The sequence below is a fragment of the Pestalotiopsis fici genome, assembly GCF_000516985.1.
Source record: "Pestalotiopsis fici W106-1 unplaced genomic scaffold PFICI_Scf_1, whole genome shotgun sequence".
In the NCBI taxonomy this organism is placed as follows: Eukaryota; Fungi; Ascomycota; class Sordariomycetes; order Amphisphaeriales; family Sporocadaceae; genus Pestalotiopsis; species Pestalotiopsis fici.
In genome coordinates, this window is record NW_006917091.1 from 7,136,230 (window position 1) to 7,152,850 (window position 16,621).

The 16,621-nt window shown below is 50.2% G+C and overlaps 7 protein-coding genes across 7 annotated transcripts; 1 reads left to right on the forward strand and 6 right to left on the reverse strand.

The window, feature by feature from the left end:
* Nucleotides 1-852: 852 nt before the first annotated feature.
* On the forward strand, nucleotides 853-2,514 carry PFICI_02080 (uncharacterized protein; the record flags this gene model as incomplete). Its single annotated transcript, XM_007830661.1, has 6 exons — nucleotides 853-990; nucleotides 1,044-1,182; nucleotides 1,243-1,424; nucleotides 1,481-1,865; nucleotides 1,919-2,021; nucleotides 2,082-2,514. The coding sequence occupies 6 exons, from the start codon at nucleotides 853-855 to the stop codon at nucleotides 2,512-2,514; spliced, it is 1,380 nt and encodes a 459-aa protein (XP_007828852.1).
* Nucleotides 2,515-2,792: 278 nt separating this feature from the next.
* On the reverse strand, nucleotides 2,793-6,699 carry PFICI_02081 (uncharacterized protein; the record flags this gene model as incomplete). The annotated part of the gene is made up of 2 exons (XM_007830662.1): nucleotides 2,793-5,465; nucleotides 5,524-6,699. 2 exons carry the CDS (start codon nucleotides 6,697-6,699, stop codon nucleotides 2,793-2,795), a joined length of 3,849 nt encoding a protein of 1,282 aa, XP_007828853.1.
* A 1,107-nt stretch (nucleotides 6,700-7,806) lies between these two features.
* Nucleotides 7,807-8,430, reverse strand: PFICI_02082 (uncharacterized protein; the record flags this gene model as incomplete). Its single annotated transcript, XM_007830663.1, has 1 exon — nucleotides 7,807-8,430. One exon carries the CDS (start codon nucleotides 8,428-8,430, stop codon nucleotides 7,807-7,809), a length of 624 nt encoding a protein of 207 aa, XP_007828854.1.
* Nucleotides 8,431-9,234: 804 nt separating this feature from the next.
* On the reverse strand, nucleotides 9,235-9,876 carry PFICI_02083 (uncharacterized protein; the record flags this gene model as incomplete). Its single annotated transcript, XM_007830664.1, has 1 exon — nucleotides 9,235-9,876. One exon carries the CDS (start codon nucleotides 9,874-9,876, stop codon nucleotides 9,235-9,237), a length of 642 nt encoding a protein of 213 aa, XP_007828855.1.
* Nucleotides 9,877-10,680: 804 nt separating this feature from the next.
* On the reverse strand, nucleotides 10,681-12,546 carry PFICI_02084 (uncharacterized protein; the record flags this gene model as incomplete). The annotated part of the gene is made up of 1 exon (XM_007830665.1): nucleotides 10,681-12,546. One exon carries the CDS (start codon nucleotides 12,544-12,546, stop codon nucleotides 10,681-10,683), a length of 1,866 nt encoding a protein of 621 aa, XP_007828856.1.
* A 986-nt stretch (nucleotides 12,547-13,532) lies between these two features.
* PFICI_02085 (uncharacterized protein) lies at nucleotides 13,533-14,213 on the reverse strand (the record flags this gene model as incomplete). Its single annotated transcript, XM_007830666.1, has 1 exon — nucleotides 13,533-14,213. The coding sequence occupies one exon, from the start codon at nucleotides 14,211-14,213 to the stop codon at nucleotides 13,533-13,535; it is 681 nt and encodes a 226-aa protein (XP_007828857.1).
* A 586-nt stretch (nucleotides 14,214-14,799) lies between these two features.
* On the reverse strand, nucleotides 14,800-16,369 carry PFICI_02086 (uncharacterized protein; the record flags this gene model as incomplete). The annotated part of the gene is made up of 5 exons (XM_007830667.1): nucleotides 14,800-14,911; nucleotides 14,969-15,707; nucleotides 15,763-15,856; nucleotides 15,908-16,222; nucleotides 16,271-16,369. The coding sequence occupies 5 exons, from the start codon at nucleotides 16,367-16,369 to the stop codon at nucleotides 14,800-14,802; spliced, it is 1,359 nt and encodes a 452-aa protein (XP_007828858.1).
* Between the last annotated feature and the right edge of the window lie 252 nt (nucleotides 16,370-16,621).

The window sequence follows — 16,621 nt, forward strand, 5'->3', positions numbered from 1 at the left end:
TTCAGCGTGGGAGACGAGTATTGGTCAATCAACTCAACTGGCAATGCACAACCAACTCCTCCATCCCAATTGTATACGGAACAGTTTCCAGGTCAGGGTCGAGCCCAAGAAAATTAAAGTTTGAGGGATCCAAACCTCGGCCGCCCAGAATAGGCTTGCGACTACAACTTCGTACGCACCTACACAACACGCCATGCATCTCGGTCCGGGCACAACCATCATGGTGTGTGGGGGATTAGCTGCTTGGCGACAACTCGGACAATTTTTATGACCCAAGAGGAGAATCATTCCCGCATTTGTCGCCTATCAAAGGTTAGTCGGCCGAGTGGCGTCGACTTTGATGGCAGGTTTCTGACGGTTGTGGTCTAAGCACCTGCATCCCCCATATATGCACCTCTATAGGGTAGGTGAGTGGAAACTCGAAATGTGGAGGAAGGGCGCACCAATCATGGTCAAGATCAGTGGTTGAACCCTGGCTGTATCTGTCTTGTCGTGTGCCTGGCCCACGGTCGAGGACAATGTACTACACAGTAGGTTGGTGGCCAGATCTGGTATGTTATGGAGAGATGCTGGGAATAAGGCTGGTGCTGATTCGCTTTCCCACCTTGAAGGGATACGTATCAACAGATGGGACCGCATGTGCTCGAGCACCATTTCAGTGCCGCTTGAATCGGATCCGATCATCAATGCCTGCAGCCCAGCGGCTTTTTCTTTTTTATCTTGAAGATCATCCCCACTCCAATGAGGCACTTGATTTGAGCTCGAACTAAACAAGATATACCCTCGAAGTAACCCTTTTCCCGGTTCCTTGATGTTGCTTTTGCCACGAGTCGTCAACTTCTCGACGCAAAAATGTGGTTCAGTAGGTCTATACTCTTGCCAGCCTCGGTGATGCTATCACAACTGGTTGCGTCACAAGCGGTCAGCTCTGGCAGCTCAAATGTGACAGCAATGATACAGCTACTGGAGTCGTCGGTCCCTGAATGTGCAGTAAGTCCCCCGGCCCGAGAGACTCGAACCTCAGCACGCTAAGATTGCTCAAGTTCAATTGCTTCGTATCCGTCGTGCCTCAATCAACATGTGATCTTACGGATACGGCGTGCATTTGCAGCAACCAGGACCTGGCGACCTCACTTGCAGTCTGCATGGCACAAGCAGGATGTACCGTCATTGAACAATTGCGTAAGTCCAAGGAGCTGGCGCAAACCATTGATAGAATACTAACACTAGGTTTTCATCTAGAAACGCAAAGGTTCGAAAAGGAAATGTGCGGCGCCGAAGTCCGTAGTCAACGCACCTATATACTAGCAACTACCTGGACTTTGTACGCGATTGCGCTCTTATTCGTTGTGATGCGCCTGGTCGCGCGCGCACCATACCTGTCGAAAAAGTCGTGGGACGATTGGACCATAATTGCTTGTCTGGTGAGATGCTTGCCGGCCCCGATGCTTTGAAGTTACAACTGATGAAAAGACTACAGCTAGCCCTCACTCCCGCTCATGTCATTGCCTATCTAATGGTGGAATCCGGCCTGGGCCGAGATATCTGGATGCTATCGGCCAGCCAAATCACGAACACATTGCTCTACTTTTTCGTCGAAGAGTATCTATACACCTTTCTCGTCGTCTTTACCAAGATTTCGATCCTGTGTCTCTACATCCGCGTCTTCGCTGTCTACCGCTTCCGCCTACTCTGTTACATACTCATTGGTTTCACATTGGCTTTTGGCATCAGCTGTTGGGTTTCGACTGGGTTCAACTGCGTGCCAATTACCTTCATGTGGCAAGGCTGGGACGGACAACACAGTGGCACATGTATGGATACTAGCAAACAAGCTTTTGCTTTGGCTGGGGTCAACATGGGTCGTAAGTGTCATGATGACATTTCCCAAGGAAACTACTAACCGCGATTGATACAGTGGATATTCTCGTCTTCCTGCTCCCAATTCCACAACTGTGGGCATTGCAAATGAGCCTTAAGCGAAAGCTCGGGGTTATACTCATGTTCACTGTGGGCTTGTTGTAAGTTGCCGCCCATGATCCCGGAAATTCTCTTAGATGATATTGACATATATGACTCAGTGTCACCATTTGTTCTATAATCCGACTACAAACAATTATGGAATTTGGAAACAGTGCAGACCCGACGTACGATTATTCAGCCCTGGCAGTATGGTCCTTGGTCGAAATCGACGTTGGCGTCATCTGCGCTTCATTACCAGGCGTGGCTGCGCTTCTCCGCAGGGTCTTCCCTCGCCTCTTCACCACAAGGGGAAGCAGTGACCCCTCGGCGCAAAAAGAGAGCACGGGAAACAGCGGAGGGTCAGACTTCCGCAAGCAAGGATTCGCACGCATGCACGAACGCAGAAACAACATTTCAAAGACCGTCAGCATCACTGTTGACAGCAAAAGCGACGAGTTCGAGCTGGTGGATCGATACAGCCGAGGCACATCCTCTCCAGATTTGGAGTCGGCCTACAGCGTGCAACCTCTGCGGACTGGTTACAAAGCATAATGGCGTAATGCAAATAAAAGGCATGGACGGGTTATGTCGCAAATGACGCATGACGGGGACAAAACGGGGCGTCGGGCAGGTTTATAGGTATGGATGGATTTAAAGGCGTTGGTATTAATCCTGCGATTGCGTTTCAGGTCAAGGTTTAATGTATGTCATGACGTTGTCTTTAAATGAACTGATTATGATTATTGTGATGTTTGGTATGGTTCAAGAAATGAACCTGTTATTGTCTGAGTCTACAATGCTAACAACGTATGTTCTATGTTTCCTACGCATCAGATTGGCTCATCGCGAGGCTCAATCAGGATTTCGTTGACGGCGACATGTTCTGGCTGTCGCAAGGCATATACAATGGCTTCGGCTACATCTTCAGCATCGAGCACCTTGGCTCCGCTGGGTTCGCCGAATTTCTTGATGGCTTCGGCATCGGTCGACATGCCCAGCAGCTCGGTAGCTGTGTTGCCAGGTTGAATGCTGGTAACACGAAGACCAGTTCCGGCAGTCTCGAGGCGCAAGCTTTGCAATGTTGCCTCAACAAAGAACTTGCTGGCCGAATAGACGCCTAGGCCAGGGAACACCTTGCGGCCAGCGTCTGAGGAAATGGCAACAATGTGGCCGCTGCCACGCTTCAACATGTCGGGCACACTGGCCGATAGACAATGGAGCAGACCCTTGCAGTTGACATCGACTGTGCGTTCCCATTCGTCCGTCTGCACATTGGCCATCATGGTAAAGTACATGACTCCTGCGCAGGATACCAGAATGTCAACGCCCGACCCGGAGATGGAGTTTGCTGCTTGGAACAGGGACTCGACATCTGCTTTATTTGTGACATCGGTCTTGTGGACAATGACCTTGCCTGGTGTAGCGGACAATTTGGTCTTGAGCTTCTCGAGAGCCTCAGTTCGGCGAGCAGCCAGAATCACATGGGCGCCTTCTCTCGACAGTGCCGATGCCACAGCAGCTCCAATGCCCGATGAGGCGCCCGTGACGACAGCGACGCGGCCCGCTAATGGACCAGTCTTCTTTGGTGTAGCTGTGCCCGAGGACTCTCTGACAGGAGGCTTTGGAAGCCAACCTCTGGCATACCAGTCTCGGGTGTAAATCTCAAGGAGCTTACTGTCGATCTTGGGACGATCAAGCTCGTATAGGCTCAATGCGGGCTCGGTCTTGGCATCGTTCAGAACAGTTACCGCTCTTAGGAAATCAACAGTGGGCATGCCGCGTCGAAGAATTCCAGCAGTAAATGAGTCATCGCCAGACTTGCTAGCACCGCGTTTCTCGTTCCAGAGTGTAACCCAATTATCCCAGTCCAGACTGCGAGTAGTGTAGCCGAGCTCGGCGAGATCTTCATAGAGGGCAGCAGCGGTGACTGGCTTGGGGTCGCCTATGTGGAAAATCGGTTGATCCACCTCGATGTGGTTGGCCAACGTTACGATGGCCTTGCTGACAAAGTCGACAGGCGTCATTTCAGCTAGCCACCCCTTGATGTCGGGCGCATATCCGAGATGGATAGACTCGACAAACAGAGCTGTCAACAGATCGTAGGTGTTGGTTGATCCGAGGACACTGTGTCCACTAATCGTTCCGGGCCGGTATATTCGGGCAGGCAACCCCCGACGACCAGCCTCGACAACGAGTTGCTCCGCAACCCATTTGGTCTGACCATACCCATCAAGGAGCTTCTCGGGGACTTCTTCAATACTCAGCATAGTATCCTCGCTCCAGCCTTCAGAAGAAGGAGGCAGGACACCATTTGTGGAGATGTGGTGAACAGTCGCGCCACTTCGACTTGCCAGGCGAAGAATCTCCCGCGTGCCGCCGACGTTGGCGGAACGCATGGCTGCGTAGGGATAGACAAGGTTGACAGTGGCACCAGCGTGGATGATGACATCGACCTTGGAGGCAAGCTCTTCAAATGCATCGGGCATGAGACCGAGTCGCTTGCGACCCAAGTTTCCGGGAAGTACCTCGACACGATCCAGAATGGTTTGATCCCAGATGCCCAAGTCGATCAGGTTCTTTCGCAGACGAGACATACCTTCACCACGCGCCTCACCTGACGGATGAGTGAAGCGGACCAGGCAGATGACGCGGGCTGTTGAATTGGCCAAGATTGAAGTTAGCAGGAACGCACCCAGATAGCCAGTAACACCTGTCAGCAACACAGTGCCAGCTTCACTCAGTGGGCACATTTTAGCACCTGTGCCCTTAATGTCGTCTGGCAATGTTGAGTCGGCCAACAGGACTTTAGGGAGATCGGCCTGTACTGCAGCAGTATGCCCATCTCGTGCAGCGCGTACGGCTTCTGCATGACCCTCGAGAGTAGGGTTGCCGGCTAGACGCGAAAGCGGCACGGGGAAACCAAAAGCTTCTGTGAGGCGGCTGGCAAGATCTGCAAGTGCCAATGAATGGCCGCCAAGATCAAAGAAGTCGTGCTCCTCGGTGACCGACCTTGCCGACAAGTTCAAGGACGCGGCCCACAGTTTGGCAATCGTCTCGATCTTGACTTCAGTGTTGCGGCCGTCGTCTCGGCCACCGGCTCCATTCGGTGTTCTTGTGCCAGAAGGCGTAGGCAAAGCTTTAAGGTCCACCTTTCCAGATACTTCATGGGTGGGGATCTCTCGTAATTCACACCACAAGGCTGGGATCATATAGTGAGCCAAGTGAGAAGTGAGCACTTTTCTCGCCGACGGACTGTAGCCTGACTCCTCGACAGTGAACTCCCCGCGGCCTTTGGGGTCTTCGTCACGAACAAAGTATGCGACAAGTTGGCGTTCTAGTCCATCACCATGAGCGACAACTGCACAATGGCTTACGGCTAGCTGCTTCATAATAGTATGCTCGACTGCGCCAGGCTGGACCGTGTAGCCTCGCACTTTGATCATACCACCTACGCGACCGAGGATCTCCAGGAGGCCCGAGGGCAAGATTCTAGCCAGATCGCCCTATTATGCCATGTCAGCCAATTTGAAAACATCCATTCCCACCATTCCTGCAACTTACAGTACGATACATCTTCTGTCCCGGATTAAAGGGGTCCGGAACAAAAGCCTTTGCGGTGACCTCTGGGAGATTGAGATAACCTCTTGCAAGCAGGCCACCGCCAACGAATAACTCTCCACTGAATCCAGGCTCAACCGGCTTGCCGCCATTGTCGAGGATGTATGTATGCTCTGGGTCAATCGGTGGTCCAACTGGACAGACTGATGCATCTTCTGAGATCATATCCTTGATAACGCCACACGCAATCTCGTGGGTTTCACTTGCACTGTAGCAGTTAAGCAGTCGTGTGGTTTCGGGAAGTGCCTTGATTGCTCGTCGCGCCAGGTCTGTTGTCACGACCTCGCCGTTCAACCACAGCGTACGTAGGCTCTTGAGACTGCCCAGCTTCGTGTTTCTGGCCAAGATTGTCGCCAGAAGTGTTGGTGTCATCAGCGTCTCTGTTATTTGCCGCGCCGACAGCAGCTCGACAAGAGCAACAGGGTCATAGCTGGCCTCGTCAGGCACTGCAAAGACTGTTGCGCCACGAATCAATGGTCGTAGGATCTCCCAGACAAAGAACACATTACAGGCGACACGGTCACCCGGTTGCAGATCACTGAGACGAAATCTCAGGTCATAAGACCGGACAGGTGCACTATGTGGGTTGGCGATGCCTTTCGGCCGGCCCGTGGTTCCACTCGAATACGAAACGAAGGCGAGTCTCTCCAAGTCATCATCTGCTGGCAGAGGAGACAGTGTCTCTGTCGTGCCATTGGTAGCAGGTGCGCCGTTTGCCTCTTTCACCCATTCGTCTAGGATAATGAGATTTGAGCTGCCGGAAACCTTTCCAACATGGGCTCTATGAGTGATGATGACAGTAGGCCCTGCATCTTCGATGACATCAGATAGGAGCCCTGGAGGATATGCGAGTTCCAAGACCAGAAAGGCGCCACCTGCTCGCAGAGCTGCCAGGCAAGCTATCACGTAGTCGGCGCTCCGCCCCAGCAAGATACCGACGAGCTTGTCCCGCGTCACACCACGAATACGGAGCTCGTGAGCCAGGGCTGACGTCTCCTTATCTAGCTCGGCGTAGGTGAGACTTCGATTCTCATCTTCCAGAGCAATTCCATCAGGGGTGAGTTGGACTTGTTTGGCAAACAAGGCCGCCAGGTCCTTGGTTGTGTCCAGGACAGACATGCTGCATTTTGTGGTCAATGCCTGTACGTCTCAGGTTGGGGGGCCGGCAACCTTACATGTGAAGCAGAAGGGACACTCGATGCTGTCGAATCTACCTAGCTTTTCAAATCTCTGGGGGATACCGTAAATTTAAAGGATGAAAGACTGACGAGTTGCTGGTCAATGTATGCGGGTACTTGTCTGTGGTGGCAAGGGATATTACCCGCTTGAGAATGACAGGAGGGGGATACTGTTACTCAGTATCGTGACGTCAAGAGGACAATACCGTTCCTATTGTCCGCCTTCTTTTGACCCCCGGTGGCCGATCCGAGCCGTGAGTAGTGGATAGTTCTTTCGGCGTGTGTTATTGAGCGACCCTGTCCGGGACGGTGCGAGATGAGGTGTAGGTATTTGCTAGGTGGCCGGACGGCTATCGGAAAGGCAAAGATAGGTGGTGCCACAATGGAAGTTTAAAAGCAAAGCCGCTCGCCGCCAGCGCTCTACTTTTCCCAGGTAAAACGAACGGATATGATCCATCGCCGGTCCCGGCTTTGACCGCCAGGTATTTACCAAGGTACTCAGTATGCAGGTGTCGCGAGACACCTTTCCCGATGGGGGATGGTGAGCTGGACCGGTGTTCGGTGGCCAAAAACATCTCTGTGTCAGTCCCGAGCATGTGGTTCGGTTATTTGTTGAGAGAATTCTGAAAAATTGGTGATATCTTGGTTGCCTGCATGAAGGGCTGACTTGCATCACTGTCATGATTGGCTGTTAGCAGCACATATCTACCCTATCTCGGAATCTATATATGCACGCCAATGCGTGGAAAATGTACAAAGGTACGCACAAAGTAGACGTGCCTCCTTCGTGCATAACTTGAGAAAATGAGGTAATGATTTGATACTCGATTTTTATGCCAACATGATGAATCTGATGAACCCATCAATCATGGGAATATTGTCGCGTCTCGTCGCAACAGCAGTCTATCTTGGTATCCTCTATGTATGTACATTATTTCTATACTCCAAGACTCCATTTCCCCACAAAGATCAACTATTCTAGACACAATAACCCCGCTCCAACTGGAGAGGACTGGAGAAAACGTCTTCTGCTACAGCGCAAGAATATTCACAGTCGTTTGGTGAGAACGTAATCCGTCTGTATACACGTTCCCGTGGCAAAGTCAATCTCTCCGGTTCTCTCGTAGCCAAGTCGCTGATACAGTCTCTGCGCCTTGACATTCTCCTCCCACACCGTCAACCAGAGCTTCTTGACACCCTTTTCCCGGGCGAGGTCCTCTATCGCTTGGATGAGCTTACTGCCTACTCCCTGACCATGCATACTCGAGTCAACGTAGACCTTTTGCATGACTGCGATTTCGTTCTCAGCTCCATCCACACTTGAATGGGTCTTGCCGTGCTGCAATTGGGCAATGCCAACGACACTGCCTTCGCCATTGCGCGCGACCAGGTATGATTTGCTGGGATCCGAAAACTCGGCAAGCACTGCCTCGGTTGAATATGTCGTCCTCAGGAAATCGTCGAGATCCTCGCTGGAGACGGAATGGCCAAATGTCGCAGTGAATACATCCCCTCCGAGCTTGGCCATGACCGCTGATTCTTGCTCGGCTGCCCTACCGATCGAGACGGTAGAAGCAGAGCCAGCTGCACTTGGCGGCAACCTGGGTGACGACGTGACTGGTGGAGTCGGGACGGTCGTCAATGTTGTGCGGGCATCGGAGTGAATGGTCATGATGGCTGAGGTATGTGACTGCTCTAGGTCTTTGATGAAAATGAATGGGTATTGGCGCTGCAGCTCAAGTATGGACAACGCTTGCCGTGGAAGTTGATGCTAGACCACTGATGTACCTTAAGATATGGTGATTATCTTTTCCAGTGTTGACTGCTGCGACGTGTAGAAAAAAGAGGTAAGACTATTATCTGGATCTGAACATTCATAGCGACTTCACCGATATCTTGACAATGGCACACATTATATACAGTGGAAACGACATTTTGTGGACATCAACATCGAACGGATAGTTCTAATTCTACTACACAATCGTCCAGCGCGCGCGCGCCCTGTTGTCAAAAAATAGGCGCTACGCTACATCGGCATGGGCATAACTCCATTGTGCAATGAAAACTTTGCAAGTCCTGACTCAGCCGGAACACAATCGAATCAACTCGTCGACCTTCTCGTGTCCCCCAGAAGCTTCAAGAATCGAATTTTTGTTTCAATTGCCATTGGATATAGGCAATCAAGACAAGAATGAATATACCTTGGTATTTGCGCAAATCAATCTGGCACGCACCCTGTACTCCAAGTGGCTGTGGATCCTGGGGGCTCCCGTGAGCCGTAACAACCCACTAACCCCGCTATTTGTCGGCCAAATCCTCAACAGCATCGCAGTAAGAAAGCCCCCAAAGCACTTGTCCCGTGCCGTACAATGGAATATAGAGAGAGGGCTGTATCGGCGCTTGTGCACAACCAGCGCGTTACTTGTAATGCGTCAAACCCAAACAGCCTATCAGCAATTTTCAAATCTACTGTGACTCATTTTGTCTCATGTCTTTCTAGAAAGGGCGTCAAGACCTTGACCATGGACTCGCTGCCTCTCGAGGGCCCAAAGTTGGCGCCCGTCACCTCTGCGGTTTGAATATCAGGCCGGATGATCTTGACTGCATCAAAGGCATCCCATAATACATCGTCCCGAGCGCAAAGTGCCAGTGTTGGAGAGCTAATCTTCTTGAACATCACCGGCCCGTCATGATCCCAAACACAATTATAAATTTGCAACCTTCCCTTCCATGCTCGGCTGTGGTCGAGCGTCTCTTGCTGCAGGATATCCAAATCGTGGCTTGGTATTCCTCCGTGGTGCTGAAGATACTCCCACGTCTTGATGAGGTGCGAGCCATCTTCAGCTGGCTTGTTGAATGGTATCGTAACCTTGGCTCGCATCTTCTCCCTCTCCTCCTTGTCCATACAGACAGGACCGCAGAGCGTCAAGGTTTTGACCACCTCCGGATGGAGCACAGCTAGCTCAACGCCGATGACAGCTCCAGAGTGATGACCAACAACATGACATTTGGTTTCGAACAATCCGAGTGGTTTGAAGGCTTCCAGGTACAGGTTGATGTACCACGAGATATTTGGCGGATCCACCGTAGGATCGAAAGACTGCCCAAAACCTGGCATGTCGGGAGCAAAGCACTGATGTCCCTGAGACGCATAAATTCTCATCAACTCTTCAAAACATGCCGATGATGACGCTGACATGTGAAGAAACAGAATTGGACATTTATTTTCACTTTTTGTCCCAATGTATCGATAATGTATCTGTCCAAGGGACGTGTTGGCGTACGCCTTGCGAATCGTTTCCATATTCGATTCTGCTTCTTAGCAATTCTAAAAGGTAAATATTAGTTGTATTTTAGATCAATACAGTCATAAAGTAAAAATTTGAGCAAATGAAAATAAGTTCAGACCTGAATCTGCGTTGGAATAACTTTTGTATTATTAGAGCTCCGATTACCAGCGAATTCTTATCTGCCAGTGTCTTCGGCAACTGCATGGTATCCGCCGTCGGAAGACTTGGCCCGACACCTGAACCCGCTCCGAGGGCTCAACGAGACGACGAGCTTATTTGCATAGTTTTATGGCTGGAGTAAGCAACTTATTGGATGTTCAGGCATTACACAGCTTGAGCTATTTCATTGATACATCTTTGATTGATGGTCGAGCATACCATGACCTTGGCTTGCCAGTGCTCGCGGCCTCGTCCACAGACTGTCTATCTGAATCATGTCAATAGAGTCTATTCTGCCTAGTGGAATGCTCATGATGGAAGCTTAGATAGCCATTTCTGTGCGTGGAACGTGATGGAGCGAGCCATAGAGTTTGCAGTTATGGAAAACTCCATGTTTTCATAGAATTTTGATAACCCTCCTGGCAGCGGCCAGACAATGATCTCCAATCTTATTCCTGAATCAGAGTCAACATTCAATCTGAGCCTTCCTGTACAAATGGCTCCTGGACTGCTCTGGCACCGTGCTTGGCATGTTGGATTGCGGTATCTAGGGCCCAGGCCACTTCTCCAAGGCAAGCCATCCTTTTCCACCCTTCAGTTGTTTCATCCTCTTGTCGTATCTTGGTTCGAAGCTGGTGTCGAATGTTCTTGATTTGATTTCCAATATGTTGCAGAAAGGGTCCAAGCTCGCAATTGGCAGATGCCTGCACTTGGTCGTTGCGAGACTTTTCTTTGCGGTCATTGGCATGCAAACCATTGTCACCGGTAGTATCACTGCTTTCTGGTCCTTTGTCCTTGTTCACCAAAGCCTCAAGCTTATCGAGGCGTTGTGATTGACATTCCAATTGGAGTAGACGTTTCTCCAACGAAGCTTTGAAGTCGTAAGCATCTGTTTTAGTCTGATAGCCCGCAAGAAGCTCCATGATTGAGCTTTCGACAGCGACAGGACCTGGAGCCTCTGTCATTAGACTGCTATCTTTCGGCGCAGTTGCATCAGCATTCGATGTAAGCTGATCGTTGACTCCATATGTAACATTCTTTGCAGCTGCGAGGGGACCACCAACTGCAGATTCGAGAGGTTGTTCTGGATTGCTGCCGATCTCTGGAGTGCCTGAAGATGTGGTTCGGTGTGTGCTTTCGGCCATGCAATCTTCAACTGGTTCCGCTGGAGCCACCGATTGCCGTTGGGTGGTTCTACGTGCCCCTACGTCCGGCTTTGACTTCTTCCTCGCTTTCAATGCAGGCAAAGGCGATGCTTGGCGTTTCTGGTTTCGATTTTCATTAAGCTTCGTCACGTCATGTTGATCAGTTGTGTGCCTTTCTAGTCCGTGGCTGCTTGTCTTGGCCTGATAGTGCTCTTCAACATTTGAGGAGCTGCGAGTCTCTCTTCTAGAACTCGAGTCACTCTGTGACTTTATAAGTGATGCAGAATCATTATTGATATCCGAGAAGCTTCCCTTTTCAAGTGGAGCTGACACGATTGCTGTATCGTCGTCGTTTTGCGTAGAGGCCTCGATACTTTGAGAAGGCTTATGACCGTGTAGGTTTCTACCGAGGTCTACGTACCACAGCCCCGGTGGGATTATCTGGGGGTGCTGGGGAAGAGAAGGGGCTGTCTGAATATCGGTGTCTTCTGGACACATGCCCTGTGGGCTGCAAGAGCTTCTGATAGCTGCTGGTGACTGAGATCGGGACGTAGCATGCGTATCTGAGTGAGGAATATTGGTATCATGTTGGGTGGTCGTTCCGTTGGCAACAACCAATCGGCTCCTTTCTTTTGACGTCTTTGGTTGCTCCGGCTTCTTCCCGCCCAGCGATACAACAAACTCTTGAAAACGGCTTGGCCAGGTTGATGCTCGGGCATTCCAGGCGTCTTTGGAGTCCTGTTCAGAGCTGCGCAATGACTTGCTTCGACGAGCTTCCTTCTTGAGGACTTTATCGATGGTCTTGATGAATGCTCGAGCGTTGTTGTGAATCTTTGGTTCTGAATGCCTATGTATCTGCTTCCATGCCTTTCGGGCATCACAGATCGCCTCAACTGTCTGCTGAAGGCGTTCTGAGTTCATCCCTGCATCGAGCTGTAGTTGCTCCCTCAGTCGGTCCCAAAACCAATCTGCGTTTCTGAACTCGTAGAACCACCGAACTGACTCAAAGATGATGCGGACTCTTATTCTGAAAGTTTTGACGGTTTCGCTTTGAGATTCGAAATAGGCGCTGAAACTGCGCAGAAGTAATCGTACATTGCTGATATCGATAGGTTTGTTCGGCAAGGCAAGGCCGCCGCCCCTCTTGTGAATTGAGTCCACAAGTGCGGATAACTTCACTTCTTCTTGTGGCATTTTGCTGTCCTTTTTCATCCATGCAATGTGCACGCTAAAGACCAAGACTGCATCAATTTTTGAAAACGAGTATTTCAAAATTGCACCATCTGGCGTATGCAGTGAAAATTTTGTGATGCAAGGTGGTGGTGAAGTCGTAGCTTGCGTACGCAGGTGGGGAGTGTAAAAGCAAACAAATGTTCAACTCGACTGTCGGTGCAGTGGTTTTAGATTTTTCGCAGGGTTAGCTACCTCTCTGCAACAGACCAAACACACAAGTGGAGGGGTAAGTGTAGATTATTTTTTAAAAAGAAAAAGTCTGCACAAACGAGTTGCAAGGTATTTGATGCGTAGAACTTGATCATTGAACATCGGAACAAACAGTGAGATGACATGTCATACTTCGTACATCCGTGCACTACTGAGGGCTGAGAACCAGATGACATCGACATGAATCTTTCCGGATCCATCTAGAATGTCAAATGCACTACGTTTGAGCCTCAGAATATCTTTTCCATTCGGAGATCCCATGTCTGCAGTCCTTCTTCACCATCCACTGGTCATCCTGGCTATTGATGCAGTTCCTCATGAATCTGCCGTGATAGCCATCCTTGCCGTTCTATCAAGATATGCGTACACAAGCTACATTCCCAACGCCATACTTTATCGGCGCCATGGCCAAGCAGACCGAGCATCGTGCATCCATGACAACAAGTAATTGTCATGCGGATGCCTGTTCGGCATCATACGTATGCATTCGAAGTTTGTCAAGCGCAAAGAGAACTGCAATTTGTAGATACAGAACGTTTGGCCCGAGATGAATTTTTGACAACTGGGTAGTCTATGTCAGTACGACTATTAGGGCTATGTCGCAACCAATGTAGATACCTTTTGTTGCTCGCATGGGCAAGAGTCTATGCTTAATGTGGACGCCATTTCCGCGGGCGGCCTTCGAGCTTGTGGCTATTCATAATTCATTGCTATGTTTGCTGCCGCTCTGGTCGGGTTTACAGGAGACGGAACAGGTCGTCGTCGACTTGTTCATTTTCCATAATGGGTGCCATAGGTGCGACGGGCGCGACGGGCGCGACGGGCGCAGTCTGAGCAGTCGCAGCTGCACTAGAAGATTGCTTTTCGTTGGCTCGTTGGCTCGCAATGAGATTGTTGATATCTTTGATGACAAATGGGTGGCCAGGAAAGTCTTGCTCAAGGCTTGACTGGATTGCTTGAGGGCGGATTCCATGCCTCGCTAACGCGCCAATATATCGTTTTTGTTCCTTAGTAAACCTACGAAGCATTGGGTGTGCTGTCCCGTTGCTGGAGGGAGGGTGATTGTGCGCAGATTTGACGATTGCAAAGGTCCATTTCCAACCGTCTGTCTGCAGGGCGCGGATCTTGCCCTTGAACTCGCAACCGATCAAACGCGAGCTTCTGCTTCTGATGCCGGCGCTTTTCGAGGCGCGTGGCTTGCCACGATCACAATAGACGCCATAGCTGGTGGGCTTGCCCTCTCTGTAGTTGGAAGCATTTCGGCGGATCAGGGCGTAGCCGTGCTGAGCTGCGTGCTTGTTCAAGGACTCCATCAACTCTTCCATTGTCGCGCAAGGCGGGCCACCAGACGGACCTCCGTTGGGGGGTGGCGTAAGCTCGAACTCGGCCATCTCAGCTTGGTTGTCGTTGTTTTCCATCTTGGCTGTTGAGACAACAGACAGTTAGCAAAGGCATCAAATGAATTCGTGGCGGCGCGCAAGGTTGCTGGCTATCGGGGCATAAGTGGGGTCCCGTGACATAGCCCCGAGAGCTAAGCTCGGCATTTATACCCTTGGCAACAAGGCCCTGACCTGACTGCCAACAAACCAACATCATCCCAAAGGTTGAGTTGGTCATAAAACAATGAGCTGGGTAAGTATGTAGTAATCAAGTAGTTGTAGTACTCACCAGAATATCAAAATACTGAATCTGAGCTTGCTTCGTTGGGACTTGTTACCTATCTTCTCCCGCGTATACATGGGTAATATATCGAGCACTATCATCACAGCACTAGATGACGCCTTTACAGATTATTGTTCCAATAATACGAGGTTCCACCCTTTTTGATCTGGTTTGCATGTTTGGCTTCATCTTCTCATTATGATTTGCATGATGAATGGATGATATTGACATGCCTAACCCAAATTGCTGTCTACATTGTTGTGCTTCCTCACTAATCACCATGTATTCCCCAATATTTGTATCAATTCGTCCTCTCTTATACAACCGACCAGCTGTTGCAATTCAAAGCTCTATATTGCCTCCATTCATGGGGGAGTAATCTACTTCGTCCGAAAAGACCGTTTCAATCAGAGCTTCCTCGGTTTGGAATGTATCTAGACCAGCCATGATTTCCCTGCGCGGATTTATTCGTTAGTCAATGTATGGCTGTCATCTGGGATTCTGTACTCACTTATCCGTAGCCAGAACTTCAAGTCCAGGAACACAGTCTATCAGCGCAATGATGACAAAGGAACCAATAAAGGACCACGAAAATCCGACAATGGCCTCGACAATTTGAACCCAAAGCTGGCGCACATTGCCGTCGAAAAAGACACCACCATCGACAATAGCTCCACCATAAGCTGCAACTTCCTTTTTAGCAAAGAGACCGGTGCAGATAGTGGCAAGAACTCCTCCAATGCAATGTGTAGCAAATGTGTCACCGTTGTCTACCCAGCGCCAGCGCCTAGCAAAGTCGGTAAATTTGATTCTCAGAGCCTGACGGCACACAACGGCGCCAAGGATGCCAAAGAAAAAGGCAGTGGGCATGTCAATGAATCCAGCCGATGGAGTTATCATCACCAAGCCAGAGATCGCACCCATGAACGTCGAGTCCAAGGACCATTTCCCGGTTTCAAAATAAGTCATACACACCCAGCTTAGGGCTCCCGACGAAGCACATAGGTTTGTGACGCAGAGTGCCATCACAGACTGAAAGTTCAACGCCAAGGTGGTTCCGGCATCGAATGCCAGCCAGGAGCCCCAAATGATGATCAGTGCTATCAGTTGGCAAAAGGAGTTACCTGGACGATGAAGACGAATGTGTGTAGGGGTTCGTTCCTCGGAACGCCGGGAACGGAATATTGGGTATGAAAGGTAGAGGCTGACAGCGGTCGCAGTTGCGCCCGAGCAAACATGAACGGGCGTACCTAGATTACCTAGGCATTAGCATCTACACAAAAGAAACACATCTTTCATACTCACCACCAGCAAAGTCAAGAACCCCCAAGTCTTCTCCAAGAAAGCCTCCTCCCCATACCATATGTGCCAAAGGACAGTATATAAGTGTTGACCATAGCTACGGACGCCGTTTAGCAGTGCGTGAGTAGTAATAATGTGACGAACTCACAATGATGAAAGGTATCACCGGCAGCAACCTGCCTCTCTCACAGAACCCGCCAACCGCGATTGCGCAGACAGTTGCCTCGAATACGAGCTGAAACTCGCTAAACAGTATCGCAGGTATAGTTCCTACAGGCTCTGAGAGAACACCTCGGTGAAAGGCATACTTGAAATCACCAAACACTGATCCGCCTTCGCCATAAGCCAAAGTATACCCAATGACGAACCATTGTATAGAGCAAGTAGCAATCGTAAGCACAGCGGGCATAACGGATGCTAACCCATTGCGTTTCCACGAGTAGCCTCCATAGGCAATTCCAACCTGTAGTTGTCAGAGCTGTTTAGCACAAGGCCCAGCGGCAACACTTACAGTAGGCACAATAGTCCAGCAGATTACAGTGCAAATCAAAATGAAGACGGTGTCTGTTTTATCGCACTCCTCCCACGCTGCTAGCACACGCGTTGCCATTGCGATGAAATGTCCCACCAGTCTTGTGGTGATTAGTTGAAGTCGTCACACTTAGCCGGAGCAAAGAGGCAGCAGAAATCAAGGTCCTCTGCAGAGAACCTGTGAAATTTACTTTTTTTTCATTTCCTACATCATTGCTTCTGAGGCACATCACCATCGCCATTGACTCTTCTTATCATGCACTGATAGCTACCGCCCGTATCGAGGCTTGGCATGCGGATGATCTGGGGTAGCTTGTCGTCGTGTCTCAAA